This window comes from Carassius auratus, unplaced genomic scaffold (genome assembly GCF_003368295.1).
Source record: "Carassius auratus strain Wakin unplaced genomic scaffold, ASM336829v1 scaf_tig00218148, whole genome shotgun sequence".
Taxonomy (NCBI): Eukaryota; Metazoa; Chordata; class Actinopteri; order Cypriniformes; family Cyprinidae; genus Carassius; species Carassius auratus.
Window position 1 is genome coordinate 681 of NW_020529394.1, and position 17,343 is coordinate 18,023.

The 17,343-nt window shown below is 38.9% G+C and overlaps 1 protein-coding gene and 1 pseudogene across 1 annotated transcript; both read left to right on the forward strand.

The window, feature by feature from the left end:
• Positions 1-406: 406 nt before the first annotated feature.
• Positions 407-2,296, forward strand: LOC113104788 (guanine nucleotide-binding protein G(I)/G(S)/G(O) subunit gamma-5-like). Its single transcript, XM_026266136.1, has 3 exons — positions 407-647; positions 1,612-1,736; positions 1,838-2,296. Exons 1-3 carry the CDS (start codon positions 561-563, stop codon positions 1,854-1,856), a joined length of 231 nt encoding a protein of 76 aa, XP_026121921.1. The 5' UTR covers positions 407-560; the 3' UTR covers positions 1,857-2,296.
• Positions 2,297-3,946: 1,650 nt separating this feature from the next.
• Positions 3,947-17,209, forward strand: LOC113104787 (histone-arginine methyltransferase CARM1-like; annotated as a pseudogene).
• Positions 17,210-17,343: the final 134 nt, after the last annotated feature.

Here is a 17,343-nt window from a genome sequence, read left to right on the forward strand (position 1 = left end):
GGAGCGGCTCTGGTGAAGCGCATCCGCTGTTCATAATAATAAAACAACGCCAGATGGCCACTCACCGCAGGCTCGCCTAGAACCTTTTATGAAAGGAAAGTAATGAAAAATAGCTGTATTTTTTGTCTTATTAGCTTGAATATTAAGTAACTAACAATAATAATGCAACACCTCACCCACCTAATCCACAACAATACACACGTGTTCATTCATTTGTTAGTGAATCCTGAAATTGTCTTCATTGTATGAACAGCCTAAAAGAAGAATGGAGTAATAAACATACTAGTAATGTCCGAATGAAAATGTAAACTGTAGACAGGTTTACTCTGAGTGTTCTAGAAAATATGATAAACTCATAAACTCTGAGGGCTTCCTTCCGGATGTACTTATTTGTATGTATTGCTGGCTTGATTCACAGGTGAGGAACTCATCAACAGGTGTCCTCTGCGCCGTCGCAGTGCCAAACCAATCGTCAACTACAGGGGCGCAGCTGAGCCGGTTACTGCCGAAGTCAGGCTCGTGTCGACAGTGTGAAAAACTTTCTGGATCTGTCAGGAGTCATGTCGAATAACAGCGCCGGCGGTTTGGTCAGTCTGCAGAAAAGCGTCAAGCAGCTGCGATTTGAAGCAGAAATCCGCAGAATTAAGGTGAGCACAAGAAAATAAAAACCAAAAAGACTGGAAATCTTTGTTAACAGGGTGTGACTAGATAAACTTGTTGATCCTGTCCGAACATCCTGCTGCTTCGTGTAATTATTGTGCTGTTTTTATTTCTCGGTGCATGTGAGAGCACTTGCAACATAACGTTACCTAATGCAACTGAAGCGTGATGAAAAATGTTATCTGTTTGTCAGCTTTTTCCGTGGAATGCCTTCTATATTACGGCATGTTGCCATTACCTTCGTTTTCAGCAGGTGACAGCTTGTTTTTAAAGGAATGCTAACACAGGTTGTCATCTAATATTTAATACATTTGAACACATAAAGCCTCTGAGGTTGTGGTCGCGCGCAGCTCCGCGCACAGTGAAGCTCTTTGTTGATTGTAAGTGTGTGAGTGTGACACAGTGTCACGTTTGTTGGCCGGGAAAATCCAAATCTATATTAGTTCCCACTGGCCCCAAACACGCTATTTTAAACACAACCCAGGGCTTTGTGTGTTATTACTGAGTTTATCAGGAATCAAATAAACTCTGTAACTTCTGACCGCGTGATTACTAGCACCGTGTGACAACAAAAGAGTCTTTACTGCTCCACAAACCCCCTTTATCTGTAGATCCATACATCTACATGACATTTTAAGATGCAAAACCTTACAAACCCCCTTTATCTGTAGATCCATACATCTACATGACATTTTAAGATGCAAAACCGGTTAAAATAAAACTGTTTTAGTGCCTTGCTACTTTTTCCTCAAGCTCCTATGTTTATATTTAGTCATTTCACTTTAATGAAATTAATAACATGAATGGGTTATTTTTATATGCCATTAAAGTGAAATAACTGAACGTAAGTATGGGAGCCTGAGGAAAAAAGTATTAAGGCACTAAGCTTTTGCATCTGAACTCTTCACGTGTGTTTCTCTGTCCGTCTGTGTTTTATTGAATCTGTCTTAGGTTTCTCAAGCTGCGGCTGAGCTGAAGGCATTCTGCTTGCAAAATGCCCACAAGGACCCTCTCTCATGGGGGTGCCATCGAGCGACAACCCCTTTCGCCACCCAAATCATGTGCGCTCTTCTGAGGTACCAACAATCAGCTCAGTGTTTCTTTCCTCTTAGAAATTTCCTGTTGAAGTGAAACATAAACAGAAAAGTGAACGTCTGTCTCTGTCTTCCCTCTCAAGGAGTCGTGGAAAAGCTTGAGAACGTTCTTCTTCCACTTGGATGTTTTCACTCCACAACCCTCCGATCCCTTCACATTACAGCAGAGCTGCTTATCGTCACTACTATCACACTAAACTGTTTAATTCTGTAAGCTGCATTGGGACTTGAAGTCTTTCCCGTTCGGCGATGTGAGTTATGAAGAAAACCGCTGAGAAGTGATTTGAAATTGTTTAATTTGTATACCGTTGAATAAAGCCATGGTAGTGCTAAAGTTACACTAGCAGGAGGAAATTAAAGTAATTTGTTGGTCAAACAGTCCACTGGAAATGTGAGGACAAATATGCAAAAAATAATTCATGCATTTTATTTTTTACTGTGTAGACGGGTTCATTTGAATACAAGCCTTGCACAGAAAAAAATCTAAGTGCTTTCTTGTTGTAATCAATTTCTTTGTTATTGATACAGTTCTGTTTCTATACATGGACGTTGTTGCCACAGAACTCATGTATTTAAGGTTTTAATTGTATTAACCTCATAGCTCTATTGAAGGAGAGAAGATGTCTTGAATCTCAGGTTCTCTTTGATAAAGAAGATCAATGCTGTGTTTCGGATATAAATTCACTTTTCTGAGGTACTCACTTTTTTATTCCAATGAATTTTTCTCTACTCTAGTGGGTAAAGGTTTTCCTGCACACTTTTTGACCTTTTCTTAAATGTTATAGTGTTAACACAAGACTCGAGTGCAGACTCCTATCTGTTTTTTAAGTGATATGTGCTGCTCTCATGCTTGTAGACTAAGAGTTTGAACACCACATGATTAGGAGTGTATGATCTGGCCTGGAGCCCTCACATGCTCTCCGATCTCATCTTATATCTGGTCTGTATCTTATCAGTCACCACTGGACATTCATGCAAATGTCAGTTTTATTGCTGTCCTGCATGGTTCACTCTTTCAGTCTGTGTACCTCATGTGTGTCTTGTGTTTTAAGGTTGACTGCGCCTACAAGAGCAACATCTGATTTATTCGCAGCAAGATACCTGTACACTTTTTCTTACTAAACTGAATCAAGATGTTGTTGGTAATTAAGATGTCATTGATAAATACATTAAAATGACTGAGCCTGAAAAGTTTCTTTTTGGACAAGATCCCAATTTAATTGTCTGTGATTTAAACAATAAGAGCAATAAATAATGCTGGAAACCACTATAGTTTATGTTTGTAACCAGGTTATTGTCGACCAATGCTAAAACTTTTACAACTTTTTTTTTAATTTTTTTTATTAGAAATATTGCCTTGGGAAATAACAAAGTTTGAGTTAAAGCACTGAAATGAATGACTTGAAAATAAATAAACCTGAGCTAAAACTTAGTTCAAGTAAGAAATTTAGTACAAATACTAGAATTAAAATGAAAATAAAGTAGTTTATCTCCAGTAGCAACCAACATGCATCAGACTTTAAAGTTTTATTCCTATCTGTATTAAGGTTTTCACAAAAGTATTTATTTATACCTGATTTATATAACATTGTATAGTTTTCCTCCTGTGTGTTCAATGTATTTTCTGATTTAAATTAAAAAAAAAAAAGGGTATCCAAAAAACCCTCTGTAAAAACATTTACTTTTTAAATGTCAAGAAAATGAAACTAGATTTTGAACCTGGCTTTATCTAATATTCAGATTTCTGTTCTGGAAAAGTATGTAAATTAGCGCACATTCAATTAGATAACGCCTTATCTGCATATTTAACATTTCAGAAATCTTCCCAATACAAAACATTTATGTTATTGAACTGTGACAACCCAATTTGACCCTGGAGCACAAATCCCAAGTCTCAAGTCGCTGGGGTTTATTTGTAGCAATTGGCAAAAAAAAAAAATTGTATTGGTCAAAATTACAGATTTTTCTTTTATCCCAAAATCATTTGAATGATAAGTAAAGATCATGTTCCATGAAGATAATTTGTAAATGTCCTACTGTAATAACAATAGCAAACCTTATTTATTTATGTATTTATATAGATTTTTATTAGTAATAAGCATTGGTTCATTTGAACAACTTAGGTTTTCTCAATATAAAGCATATTCCAGATTTTCAATAGTTGTATTTCAGTCAAAAATTGGTATGTATTGGTGACGTCTATGAGGCCAAGTTAATGTGCACCCTGTTCTCTCGTGTTGTCTCTTCTTCTTCACACTGCCTCCTGTACAATATGATTTCAACCCACACATTGAATGAACTGTATAGTGTAGGCTACAGCCTTTTCTTTGCAGCCCACGTCTTGAAACTGAGCTAGAGCTGGGGAGAGGCGAGATGTGTCCACGTGGAGGCAGTAGTAAGTCAGGCCTATCTTGACCGCTGGCTCCAGGGAGATCTGCTGTGTGTGTCTGCCCAGATCGAAGATGGCGGTGTCGGTGTTCCCAGGCGTGCGCCTGCTCTCCATCGGAGACGCCAACGGAGACATACAGAGACATTCAGAGCAGCAGCCTCTGCGGCTAGAAATCAAGATCAACCAGGACGTGGCTCTCATAAGCCTCTCGAACAGTGAGTAGATGCTGGCTGGCTTTTAAACACTTTGTATCCGGCCTCGGTGGAGCGAAGTATCCTAGCTTAGCCTAACGAGAGCGAGGTCTGTGCGTGCGGCATGTGCGTGCGTCGCGTGGTCACAGGGACACCGGCCGCTTTCTGTGTTTTCATCTCAAACGCGTCTCTCTGCGCTCATGCATGGTTTCTAAAAGATATAAATTTGCCTGGGCCAGGGGTTTTGTTTCGTCACGCATGCCAGCACAAACCACGCTGATCGCAGCATGTTAGCATCCGTAAACTTTCGTATTGTGTTAAGCTGCTTATAGTTTCGCAAACGTTAATATCCAGCTAAAACGTGCCACAGTCCAGCACTGAATGTGCTTCTACAGATAGAAGTATACATGCATTACGTTTATTTTAAGGTTTTCGTCCAGACTTTTAGCAGGACAGCAAGAAAAGGCTTTGGGTATAATGTAAATTGGCGCCTATAAAAGTTAGCCGCAGTCTGCACCTTCAGTCATACGATTGAGAACCATAGAGTATTATAATAACGTGTTTACGTTTGCACTGGGTCCTATCTGCTTAAATTTTGATATATTTCTTGAAATCGTTTTTAACCTGGTTGGTTGATGGGCTGAATGGATGCTGAGTGTACTTGATTGATTGCGCACATCCCAGGCGCCACCTCTCTACTTTGACTATACTGTACTATACTGGTGTATTCTTCTCAAAGTGCAGAGAGCATTGCTGAAGTAATGTGAAATTACGCAGAGGTTTCTTCTGGAAGCACTTCTCGGGCGTGCATCTTTGTTCTTCGGGGAACAATGGCAGGTCCCCCGCCTCCTTCTCTCCAGTGTCCCGCCTGTTCCTCCAGCACCCGGGGCTTTTGTTTGGAGCCTCATGCTGTCGATGTCCCGTGCACAAGACGCGACCCACATCGCATTTATGTTCTTATTGCTCGAGCCCACAAATACCACATCATGGGATATTTTCTTATTTAGGCGAAAGCCCAAGTTCATTCATCGAAATTAACAAAAATAACAGTGTACGTGTGTCAGAGAAAGTGATATGTTGCACGTTTGATGAACTTACGCACGAGAGAGTGTTCTTAAATATTAATTGTTCTGCAAACATTAAGATCTAGTAAAGATGCGGAAAGTATTTCTTTTTACAAATAGGCCTAAATTGACACTTAGTGTCTTGTTAGGTGTTTTAATGCGTCCTGCGGTGTTGACGTCACATGTCCGACCTTGTTGTGCGGTTGACAAGGTTGCTAATGATAGCAATAATATTAATAGTAATAACTCTTTTTTTTAATGCCTGTGGCGCTTTCATGCCAGTGTTCACAAACAAAAAAGTCAACAAAACATGGTTTCAGCATGTGTGGAATTCATTGTACCAAACAAAAATGAGGGTGGGTTGGCCAAATAAATAAGAAACTACTGTATGTTAGCCAGTAAAAACATACCTCGTTTACCTGTCTTTTAGGATGTTTTAGGTGAGCAAAGCCTTCAGTTATGAACCGTAGATGCCAAGCATCCGTCTAAAGCTCAGATTTTCGTGGCCTGATTCCCCTGTCCTGTGTTTAAGGGGTGTTTTCTTGAGCTTCTGTAGAGACTGTTGTTGTTTTCAGCTCAGTTATATAAATGAATAGCAGCCTAATCTGTCGGTGGAAAGCTTGAAATTAATCCTACAACAGTTGGGCAAATAGATGACAAAATCACTCATAGCTTCACTATTTAACATTGCAGTTGTTAGAAGGCCAACTTAATGTTTATGAACAGGAACAGCTTAGTCTGATTTGCTTGATTTATGTTTAGGTGCTAATAACCTTTAAGGACATAAACCTGAAACACTGCTTTAAATATGTACATGTATTTTTTCCTGCCCCATTTTAAAGCAGTAGTAATAAATCCTTCATTCAAACACGTATTGACTACATTTTTTCTATGGTGCAGAAATATTTATGAGGTAAGTCCTTTTGTCAACAGGGTCCAGTGTTGCTTTGGGCCTCATTGACTTCCACTGCATGGACAAAAACTGTTGAAAAATTCTTCAAAAGAAAGAAATGCATTAAGTTTTTCTTCAATGTTGTTTTAAACCAATGGAATAAAAAAAAAAACCATTAATCTGTTTTATGGTGAGGCTTATTACCCTCCTTGCGTTTGCTTTCCTCCACAGATGAGGAGACGTGCGTCTTTAAGTGTTCAGTATCACGAGAGACTGAATGCAGTCGTGTTGGAAGCAGTCCTTCATCATTACTCTGGGCTGTAACAGTGTCCTCCTGCAGTTTGCATCTCCAGGAGGTAAAACTCCAGCACCTTCTTGCACATGTCAGACATCAGACTTTACGCTAATTTAGCAGCTCGCTGAGAGACTTTCAGACAAGTGAAGCATATTTTGAGGGACTGTTACGTCCATTAGGACTCTTTCACTTTTCAGTTGGCCTTTAATTAAAAATGAACTGAAAACAAGTTTTAATGTTCAAATTTTAATCAGCCTTTTTTTTCTTTTTTCGCCATGAATATAGTCATGGTAGCTGGCATGCTGTTTAACTGTAAACGGACAAACATTCAGATAAGCACGGCTTCAGTCTTTATTTAAGTGACTGTGGGCAAACCTGAATGAAGAGATGCTGCTGAAGCTTGTACTCTCTTAATGTATTGACTGGTGTTTGTGTTTGGCAGATTTTCTCGTCGTTCTATAACCTCCTGAAGAACTGTCGTGGACACGGGGGTGAACACTCGGTCTTCAGTGAGAGGACGGAGGAGTCCTCAGCTGTACAGTATTTCCAGGTGTGTTTGGCTTCTAATTAACAGGTTTAAACCAAAACACACTGGTCACGTTTACACGCACAACAGTAAGCTCATAACTCACAAATACCAGCTTATTAAAATAACCAGTTTTCCCCGTTTACATGCACACCAATAACCTAACAATGCAAGTAAGCTGCGTTTACATGTCTTCATAAATAAATCAGGTTATTTCCCTGTAGTGACGTCAAAATATAATGATCTGCGTATCTGACTCCGAGTATTCCATACATTTGTCAGTTGTGATGTAAACTGAGCTTGAAATATGTCAACTTGCAACATGTCGGGAAACTTGCAGCTCGTATATTATCCACTCATGCAGTAATAAACACAGCATTGTGACTGAACCACTTCTGCTGCTTCTGCACGAGATGATATATATATATATATATATATATATATATATATATATATATATATATATATATATATATATATATATTATTATTATTATTATTATTATTATTATTATTATTATTTTTTTTTTTTTTTTTTTTTTTTTTTTTTGAGTCTTGAAAAAGTCTGCTTTTGTGATACATTTCCTTCTTTCTTTACTGCGTTTAAGACGTTTGCTCGGTCTAGATGCGCTTACATCTGCACTAATGATTTGTTCCTATCACGCACTTCAGTAAGCCGACAGAAAGCAGGTTATTGCATTTACACGTCATGTGAAATCAGAGCAAAAGGGAAAAAACGACCTGTTCGCAACCGGTTTATGCCTACGCCGTTTATGACCAAATGCGTTTTCTGCTTAAGCATAATCGACTAAAGAACGTGTATGTAAACGTGCTCGTTGTCATTTGACAAACCAGTTTTATTCACGTCTTGCAAGCTTAAGAGATATTTTAAATGTTTTAAAGGTATCCAGACTAACCTTTATTTCTAATGGAGAAATTTGACTTGTGCCATAATAGGAATGTCCTCTTTCTCTTGTTTTTTCTTCAGTTTTATGGCTACCTCTCTCAACAACAAAACATGATGCAGGATTACGTGCGAACTGGAACATATCAACGGGCCATCCTCCAGAATCACACTGACTTCAAGGATAAAGTACTGTTATTTCTCTCGTTGACACACCTGTTACTGTATAGATTGAAGGTTGTGTATTTGTAGATGGCATGAAGTACAGTAGTGATTATTGTAGCATTTCTTGTTCTCCATTAAAAAATAGAAACCTCATTAGTAAGGTGTTTTGGCTATTATGAACTTGACTTTTTGTAACTAAGGGAAATGGACATTTGAGTCTACTTCCTGTATAAAGGTTATTCCTTGTGAATGCATCTCTGAAATATTTGCTATTAAATTAAACCTGCAGTTTTGATTCGGTTGTGTCATATCATGTGATTCTTGTTCCCATCCGTCCTGTCTGATTCAGGTGGTGCTGGATGTAGGCTGTGGCTCTGGGATTCTGTCATTTTTCGCAGCTCAGGCTGGTGCTCGTAAAGTGTATGCTGTGGAGGCCAGTACCATGGCTCAACATGCAGAGGTAGGACCGCTTCCTCAATCACAGACATGTGCTACTGTTCAAAGGTCTGGTCAGGAAGATTTTGAAAATTATTTTAAATCAAGTCTCTTATGCTCACCAATGCTGCATTTATTTGACCAATCAAACAGTAAAGTAGTTAAATATTAAACTTATTTAAAATAACTATATATATAAATATATACTAAAATGTAATGTTGTTTGTGTGATGGAAAATTATGAATTATGAATTAAATGTGTCCTTTTATTATTGCTTGGAAAAAATGGTGTACATTTCTTTGTGAAATATACTAATATAGCACTTGCATATTATTGCTCTCTTGTTGGTTTTGATTGCTTCTGTTGTCCTCATTTGTAAGTGAGTTTGGATAAAAGCGTCTGCTAAAAGACAAAATTCTAATGTATTGTAAATGTTAATAACAAAAATAAATTGAAATACATTTTAAAACAAGCCCCAAATCAAATGAGTAACACAAATCATATAAATCTCTTCATATTAAAAAAATAAGGCGCTGTCTGTTCACTTTCCACATAAAATGAAAGGCAACCACAGCATTTTAATCATGATCTGAACAAAGATGCTCCGTGCATGCAACATGAGTGTTTTTTAATCCAAATCAGATTGTATAATTTCTAAATTTGAAGCGAAAACAGAATGGTTTGACTTCAATTTTGTAAAGCTGTACATAAAAAAAAAGATCTGCATGAAAAGCAGATTCACTCTCTGCCAGCAGGTGGCACTTAAAGCGTTTCCTTGGTTTCGGCTGTAAAGAAAGCAGCACTTATGTACTTTAATATGCATTATACAGAGGCAAAGTTTAAAAATGCCATCTAAATTATTCCAAAGAAAGTAAGTTCCCCTAATGCATGCATTCATATAAACTCCTACCCCCTAACTGAATCCTAGCATCTCAACCGATTTTAATCGTCACACATTATCAACCGGTTTGCAAATCATCATTCATCCCTATAGGTTATATTTCACATGTAAAATCACATTTTATAATTTATAAATATGCTGGTAATTAATGCCGTGGGATATATGTACCAGAAAACTTTGATAAAAGTGATGGCAAACCTTTATATTTATAATTGTTGCAATTTTTTTTTTATTCCTCCCCTATAAAAAAAAACTGATTGCTTGACAAACAGATTTAGTATTGATGCCAAGAAGCTGGTATTGTGCCAAATGCAGTATTTTGTGATAAGATGAGAATATGATATACAGTATAATGGCTTTTGGCATTGCTTGATTGAACGTCATGCTAAGTAGTAGTAGTAGTAATGTTAATGATTGTGTGCCCACAGGTTCTTGTGAACAGTAACAGGCTGTCAGAGCGTGTTGTGGTGATTCCTGGGAAAGTGGAGGAGGTGTCTCTACCTGAGCAGGTGGACATAATCATCTCTGAACCCATGGGCTACATGCTGTTCAACGAAAGGATGCTGGAGAGCTACCTGCATGCCAAAAAGTACCTCAAGCCCAACGGTACAAAGGTTTTTTCACTAAAAGCGTCCAAACCACAAGAAACTAATGTATGCATAGTGCATCAATATCTTACATATCACACCTCTGTTATCTCAGGCAAAATGTTTCCCACAATCGGAGACGTGCACCTCGCCCCTTTCACAGATGAGCAGCTTTATATGGAGCAGTTTACAAAGGCCAATTTCTGGTGAGTTTATTAAAAAGACGATAAAGACATGGGGTGGTTGGCTGCTTTTGTGCTTATGCTTTCAAAACTGAATCTTTCAGGTACCAGCCGTCCTTCCATGGGGTGGATCTGTCTGCGCTGAGAGGAGCTGCAGTAGACGAATATTTCAGACAGCCGATTGTGGTGAGAGAGGGGAGGGAATGAGCGGCGGATTGGGTGTGTGCATGTTGATTCATGTATATATAACCCGCTTTTTAGAGTTCGCCACAGCTTGGACAGTTCTTCAAGTCAGAAAACCAGTAAACACATGGGCTTGTGTTTGTGCCTTCAGAGGAAAGTGTACACTGAAGAATAGTGTGTGAAGTATGGAGGTAACTGGAGATTTGTCTCCTCACTGGTTATAGATGAGCGGTGAGCGCTCGGGGGTAAATACGGAAAGGATTGGGTTACGAACTTGAGCCCAAATGAGAACGGTGAGGATGTTTCTGGGAAATGGAGAAAGGCAGCAAGCTTCATGGATTAGGGAAATGGATTCAGTGGCGGTTTCATGAAGGAGACTCAAGTGAAGGATGTGTGCTCACCTCTGTGGCCGTGATGAAAGGCTTTAGTTCGTGGTCTGAGAGTCTGAGCTCAATGTTTGTGTGTGGTCAGAGGGTATGCAGTGAATTTAGATCTAACAAGGAAGGTTTATGAAGCACATCTTTATGTGCACAAGAACTCTCTATATGTGTGATTTTGGTTGTTGATTTTCATTTAGGATCCACAGTGTTTTTGAAATCCATCATAGAGCTACTTTTTCTACTTTCATTCACACAAGAAGCATATTAAGTTGAGTGTGTGCTTGATTGTCAGTCCATGGATTTCCAGACATCATAATTGTAGTTTTGTGTGTGTGTGGTTTATGTCCAGCAGTAGTCAACCGTTCGGGCATTTGTTGTGCCTGTGATGGTGTTACACTAGAGCTGTAATCGGGCCTTAAAAGTTAGGCCCGACAGGACCCGAGCCCGACAAGTACATTTTGATTGACAGCTTTTTTTAAAGCCCGAGCCCGAACCCGCACGCACACAGCTCTTTTGCCAACAATGAGCAATTTATTCATGTTTTAACATAATTTACTCATAACTAACGTAGACTAGACCACTTGGAAGTTGGAATAAAGAAATAAAATAAGTCCTGTGTCACATCGTAACATCTCAGCATTCTAGACATATGGGCTCATTTAACCTATAAATAGACCAACGCACCAATAAAAACGAGTAATTTAAAAAAAAATTAAGATAAATTGTAAATTAAGATGGGTATTTGGCAATAACGAAATTAAGATAAAGGCTCCGCCGGATTTTCTTTAATAAAAGAATAATGCCAACCTTAGCGTAAATACTCTGTCAACATTATGCATTTAAGACTCAATGAATATTTAGTTATCATTTGAAAAACCTTTACTCACAGAGATTAGGCTAGGTCTACATGTTTTTGTGGAGGAAAATGATTGAATCCATTGTAGATGTCTTCAGCGCGCTCCTGCGCTCACTGATGGTGCGTCATTATTCACTCATTATTCTCATTATAGACATGGTCAAAACTTTTCCACACCTCAGAGTTTGCTTTAGTTGCTGGTGCAACCAAAACGTAATCACCAGAGGCAAGCCTCCGTTACACCTGCTCAGCATTCATTTTCGCATCTTTCTCGCGCTAATCGAAACGCATCACATGACCGCTCGTTTACCTCGCAAACCGGAGCGCAAGCCCGAGCCCGGCCCGAGCCCGCGTAAGATGATAGAAATTAAGCCCGAACCCGTCGGGTCCCGACGGTTCCCATCGGGTTCGGGCAAAGATCTTCAGCTCTATGTTACACTGCTGGGACAGTAGCCTGCTGTGGTCTGGCTCCAGGGGGCACTGTTATAGCACCCTTCAGAGTTGAGGCCGAGGCAGGAGAGCCCTCTGAGCTAGGACAGAGTCTGATTCACTGTGGCTCAGCCCTTGACAAGAGGCCTCACAGCACGTCAGTTTGTTTTTTTTCATCTGATGTGGGACTGAGCTTTGATATCCTACCTTTACCTCATCTATTCTGTGATTTCTTTCAGGACACGTTTGATATCAGGATCCTGATGGCCAAATCAGTGAAGTACACAGTGAACTTTTTAGAAGCTAAAGAAGAGGATCTTTACAAGTACGTTTCCACCAAATGCTTTTGGTATATGGGAAATGTACAAAAAGAAGTCTGTCGGACTTGTCCAATTTTTATATAACCTTTTCTTGCTTTTTGCAGGATAGAGATCCCCTTCAAATTCCACATGATGCACTCAGGGCTTGTTCATGGGCTGGCTTTTTGGTTTGATGTCGCATTCATTGGATCAGCGTAAGCTCCGACATGATCTCTTCAAAGTGTTTCACACCTGAGTCCTCTCTCACAGAACCAAATTCAGACCATTTTAAACAGACTCAAATATGAAAGAAGCTGGTTTTCTGTGCTTTCACTGTCACTGGTGTGCTCAGATCAGATCTATCTTACTCTGGGTTTTCTGTAGTTTTTTTTAATGTTGAACCCATTGAATATTGTATTAGTGCTTATTATTATTATTATTATTATTATTATTAAAATATGAAATCTATTATTATTACTACCAAATTCAGACTGTTAAATTGACCAAAACTTTAAACAAGTAAAAAAAATCAGGTTCTCTTTGCATTCGCATTGTTGTGCTTTAGTCTATTTCAGTTTACATTTTTGTAATTTATTTATTTGAATATTGTAATTTATTATTATTATTATTATTATTTAGCACAATGCTGATTATAAGATGACTTTCATTTTGTTTTTAAAAGTTTGTTTTGTAATCCTGATTTTGTGGACCACTGAAAAGAACCATGATTTATTTATTTATTTATTTTAACGTCATATTGTCTGATTTTAAAAAAGACATTTGTAGACCCTGAAATGAAGTTACAATCACTTGTTTTTAATACGTATTTTACTGTCAGATATATATAAAAATACTTTTAAGTGATTCTTGAGTGATGACTCTTGAAGTGAATTGGTGTGTGGACTACAAGCATGCATCAGTTCATCAGCTTTTAATCATTCCCCAAACACATCTGAATGAACTTAAGTTCATTTATATTCATTTCCTCTTGATGATAAGTTTTTCAATGTGAGGGAATATGATTTTTTAGTTTTTTGAATACTTTGATATGAGGGAGCGGTTCAGATGTTTGGTTATTCTGAAGATGTTGACCATGTGCTGTGTGTCTGTGAACAGGATGACGGTGTGGCTCTCCACGGCCCCCACAGAGCCCCTCACTCACTGGTACCCAGGTGCGCTGTCTGCTGCAGTCCCCTCTCTTTGCCAAGGCAGGGGACACCATGTCAGGCACCGCACATTTAATCGCCAACAAGAGGTGAGGACGCACTCTGCTTTGTGTTTTAACCCTCAGGCTGTTTCGCGGTTTACTTCCCGTGGTCTCATTTGTTTCCCCTTCCTCTCACAGACAGAGCTATGACATTAGTATTGTTGCTCAAGTGGACCAGACCGGCTCCAAGTCCAGTAATCTGCTTGACCTCAAGAACCCCTTCTTCCGGTGAGTGGACGCTTTGCTTCGGAAGGACTCTGAGGATGTCTGTGACATGCATTGCTGACGCTGAGCTGTGTCCCGCAGGTAACATCGGGCACAACACCGGCCCCTCCCTCCAGGTTCACACTACCCTCCCGTCGGAGACATGTGGAACACTGGGGGAACCTACAGCATGAACCAAGGCATGGCTGTGTCGGGTACATCACCGAGAAGACACTTATCAAATCATTCCTGACCTCTTTCTTTAGATGTATATCAGTTAGCTGAAGCGTGATGGCACTAAAGTTTGGCTCTGTCTGTGTTTGTCAGGGATGCCCACAGCCTATGATCTCAGCACCGTCATTGGCGGCAGCGGGACTACAGTGGCCCACAACAACCTCATCCCCATTGGTACAGACACGCATGCACGTATGGATATTCACACACACGCTCACAAATACACACATATGAGGGGGGAGGGGGGGGTTAGCTCTGTGATGTTTTAAAGGTAGTTTTGGTTTGCTTGTTTGTTGTTTTTTTCAAGCAAAAATGATGATTGTTTCATTGGTTCCTCGCCCTCATGTCTTTCCAAATTCACCATGCTTCAAGTTCATCTTAGAAACACAAATGAAGATTTTTTTTGTTCGTTTGTTTATGTATAATTATCTTTTTTGTTCGTCCGTTGAAAGTTTAGACAACAATAAGGTATGAAAGACATTAAGTAATCCAAAAGCTCTAACCTTATTGGCTCACACGTGTCAAGCAAGCATGTTTCATGCTTCAATGTTTATCGTATTTTAGCTTTATGTATGCAAAGATCAGTGTTTGTGTACCTCAACAAAAAACCTTGATGCTTCAATGATGGACAAAAATGTTATATTTTAATTTCTGTTTGATAAATGGAAATAATACATATTTTGATTGACACGTGTCGGAGTTAAAGCTGCTATCTGTAACTTTTGACGCTCTAGCGGTTAATAAACAGAACTGCTTGTGTCTTGCGGAAGAACATCGTAGCCGGAACTACTTCTCTCTGTTTATGTCTATGAAGAATCACAAAGGTACTGGGTTACTCCGCCGCGGCACCCAGCCCGAAGCAATCTAAAATAGTCCGAATATAAACACTTATCATAGGTGCACCCTAGTGATTCAGGACAGGCTAAAAACACGGTTTGGAAAAATGGATTCATGGTGTACTCGCATTATATACATTTTTCTACATTTTGAACACAAACAAAGTTACGGACCGCAGCTCTGATTGGTTGTTTTTTACCGGGAGCTGTCGGTAACTGCAAATGCAATAGGACACTGGGAGGAGCCAGAGGAGCTTGATTTTTCACAGATTATCCGTCTCATATTCTACTGTCAGGACATAATGACAGGTTTAACAAATATGTAAAAAATATATTTTTACAGAAGTTACCTACTGCAGCTTTAATGCCAGATTTATTTATTTATTTGGGTGAACTATCCCTTTAAAACCAAAAGCTGAGATTAATAATATTAAAAAAAGTGTATTATATTTAAAGGCCAATCATGAAGGATCGAATCTTTAACTATTTGAGATAAGAGATTAATGTTATGAAAACACAAGTCGAAATAGACTACTTGGCCCCTTTTAATATTTTAATATCTCTTCTAAAACTCTTATAGTACAATTAATAATTATTATTGAGAGGTTTTCCATACAACAGTACTAACAGTTTAAGATTATCTGTATCACAGCCTTTCTCCTTTAGCTTCATGTTAAATATTCATGTGTTTCATGTAGATCATATTTTTTTTTGTTATGTAAATTGAAAAGAGATGTCTCTTCCCCCTCCAGTGAACACGGGGATTGTGAATCACACCACTCCAAGAATGGGTTCAATAATGAGCACGGGAATCGTCCAGGGTGAGTGTCTCGGAGTAAAACAAGACCTGAGGCTCATGCAGATAGATTGCATATTCCTCCCCAAAATTGATTTGCTCACCCTCATCGTTGTATCAAGTGGAAATAATACGACTTTTGTTTATCTTCAGAACTCAATGAAGATATGTTTCATGTTCTCTCATAATTCTCTATCCAGACATTGAATTCCACACTTTCCAAAACTTTCATGCATAAAAAATTAGTCACACTTTCTTTTAAGGTCCAATTCTTGACTTTTTCATCAATAAACTCCTAATTTGCGGCTTATTAATAGTAAGGTATTTAAGTTTAGGTAATATGATGTAGAATCTGGTCATGCAGAATATGTGCTTTATAAATACCGTTACCTATACTAAATGGTTACCAAAATGACACAAATTAACTTTTTGTAAAAGCTTTTATTCATGTATAAAGCTAATCAGCGCACATTAAACAGAAGCTCAAATTGTGCTTGCTTGATGTGCAAGAACAAACCTATTCGGTTCTCATGTGTCAAGCAGTTCTGACTGAGTTTCTGTGGTGATGATGATGATGATGTGATGTGGTGTATGATAGAGAATATGTTTAAAAAAAATCTTCAATATGTGTTCCTGAAGATGAACAAGATATTTATGGGATTGGAAATAACTGGTGAAAATTGATGACCGAAATCTCTGTACTTAGTCTCAAACCATGAGTGTTGTATTTTCTAAATGGCGTGTTACCAAAAAAAAACACGTTTTCGTTCTCTTCTAGTCTCTCCAGTTAATTTTTAAAGCATCTTACGTAAAGCTGATCAGGTTGAAATAAAATTGAAACTAGATAAATTATATATATATATATTATTACTCTTGGACTGCTGTACTGATTTGTTGACCACTTAATAAACAGTAATGATGATAATTACTTCAGTAATACTTCAGTGATCAAACGAACACAAATGTTCCACATTTCAAAATATACTCCCAGCAGGAAGTTTCCACCTTGAAAACAAACTCATTTGTACCAAAACATTTGTCCCACACACACTATACGAGTAACACAGCTTACACACAAAATACTTCGAAGCATACTTTGAACATCTTAGAAACCACACGCTCATAAAACCAAAGGATGTAATGCTGCTTTTTCTCTCCTCTCAGGGGCCACGACTGCCCAGCAGGGTCCTAGCAGCAGCAGTCCGTATTACCCCATCACCAACCAGTTCACCATGGGCGGCCCGGCTATCTCCATGGCATCTCCTATGGCTATCCCCAGCAACACCATGCACTACGGGAGCTAAGACCAAGGGACGGCCTCTGCATATCCAGTTACCCCCCACCTCCACCCACCCCAACCCCTGCAAACTGACCACAGCCAAATTCAGAATACCAAAACCAATGCACCAGTCTCTGACCATCACTTTATAGTCTCTTTCGCTCTCTATATAGATATACATGTATACGTATGTATATATATTCTAAACCGTTTCTTTCACTGGTGTTATATTCTTTACATATCCGTCCCGTGGCCTATAACGTTAACGTGCGCAGGAATTCAGCGAGTTTACAGGTCTGAGGTGTATCATTGTTGCTCTTCCCCGATCACACACAGCGCCTGCTCCACAACCAGC

Excerpts from the sequence above, each read along its gene's own strand:
- LOC113104788 (XM_026266136.1), top strand. The coding sequence starts at position 561 with ATGTCGAATAACAGCGCCGGCGGTTTGGTCAGTCTGCAGAAAAGCGTC. Across the intron at positions 648-1,611 it reads CAGAAATCCGCAGAATTAAG|GTTTCTCAAGCTGCGGCTGA; the intron begins GTGAGCACAAGA and ends AATCTGTCTTAG.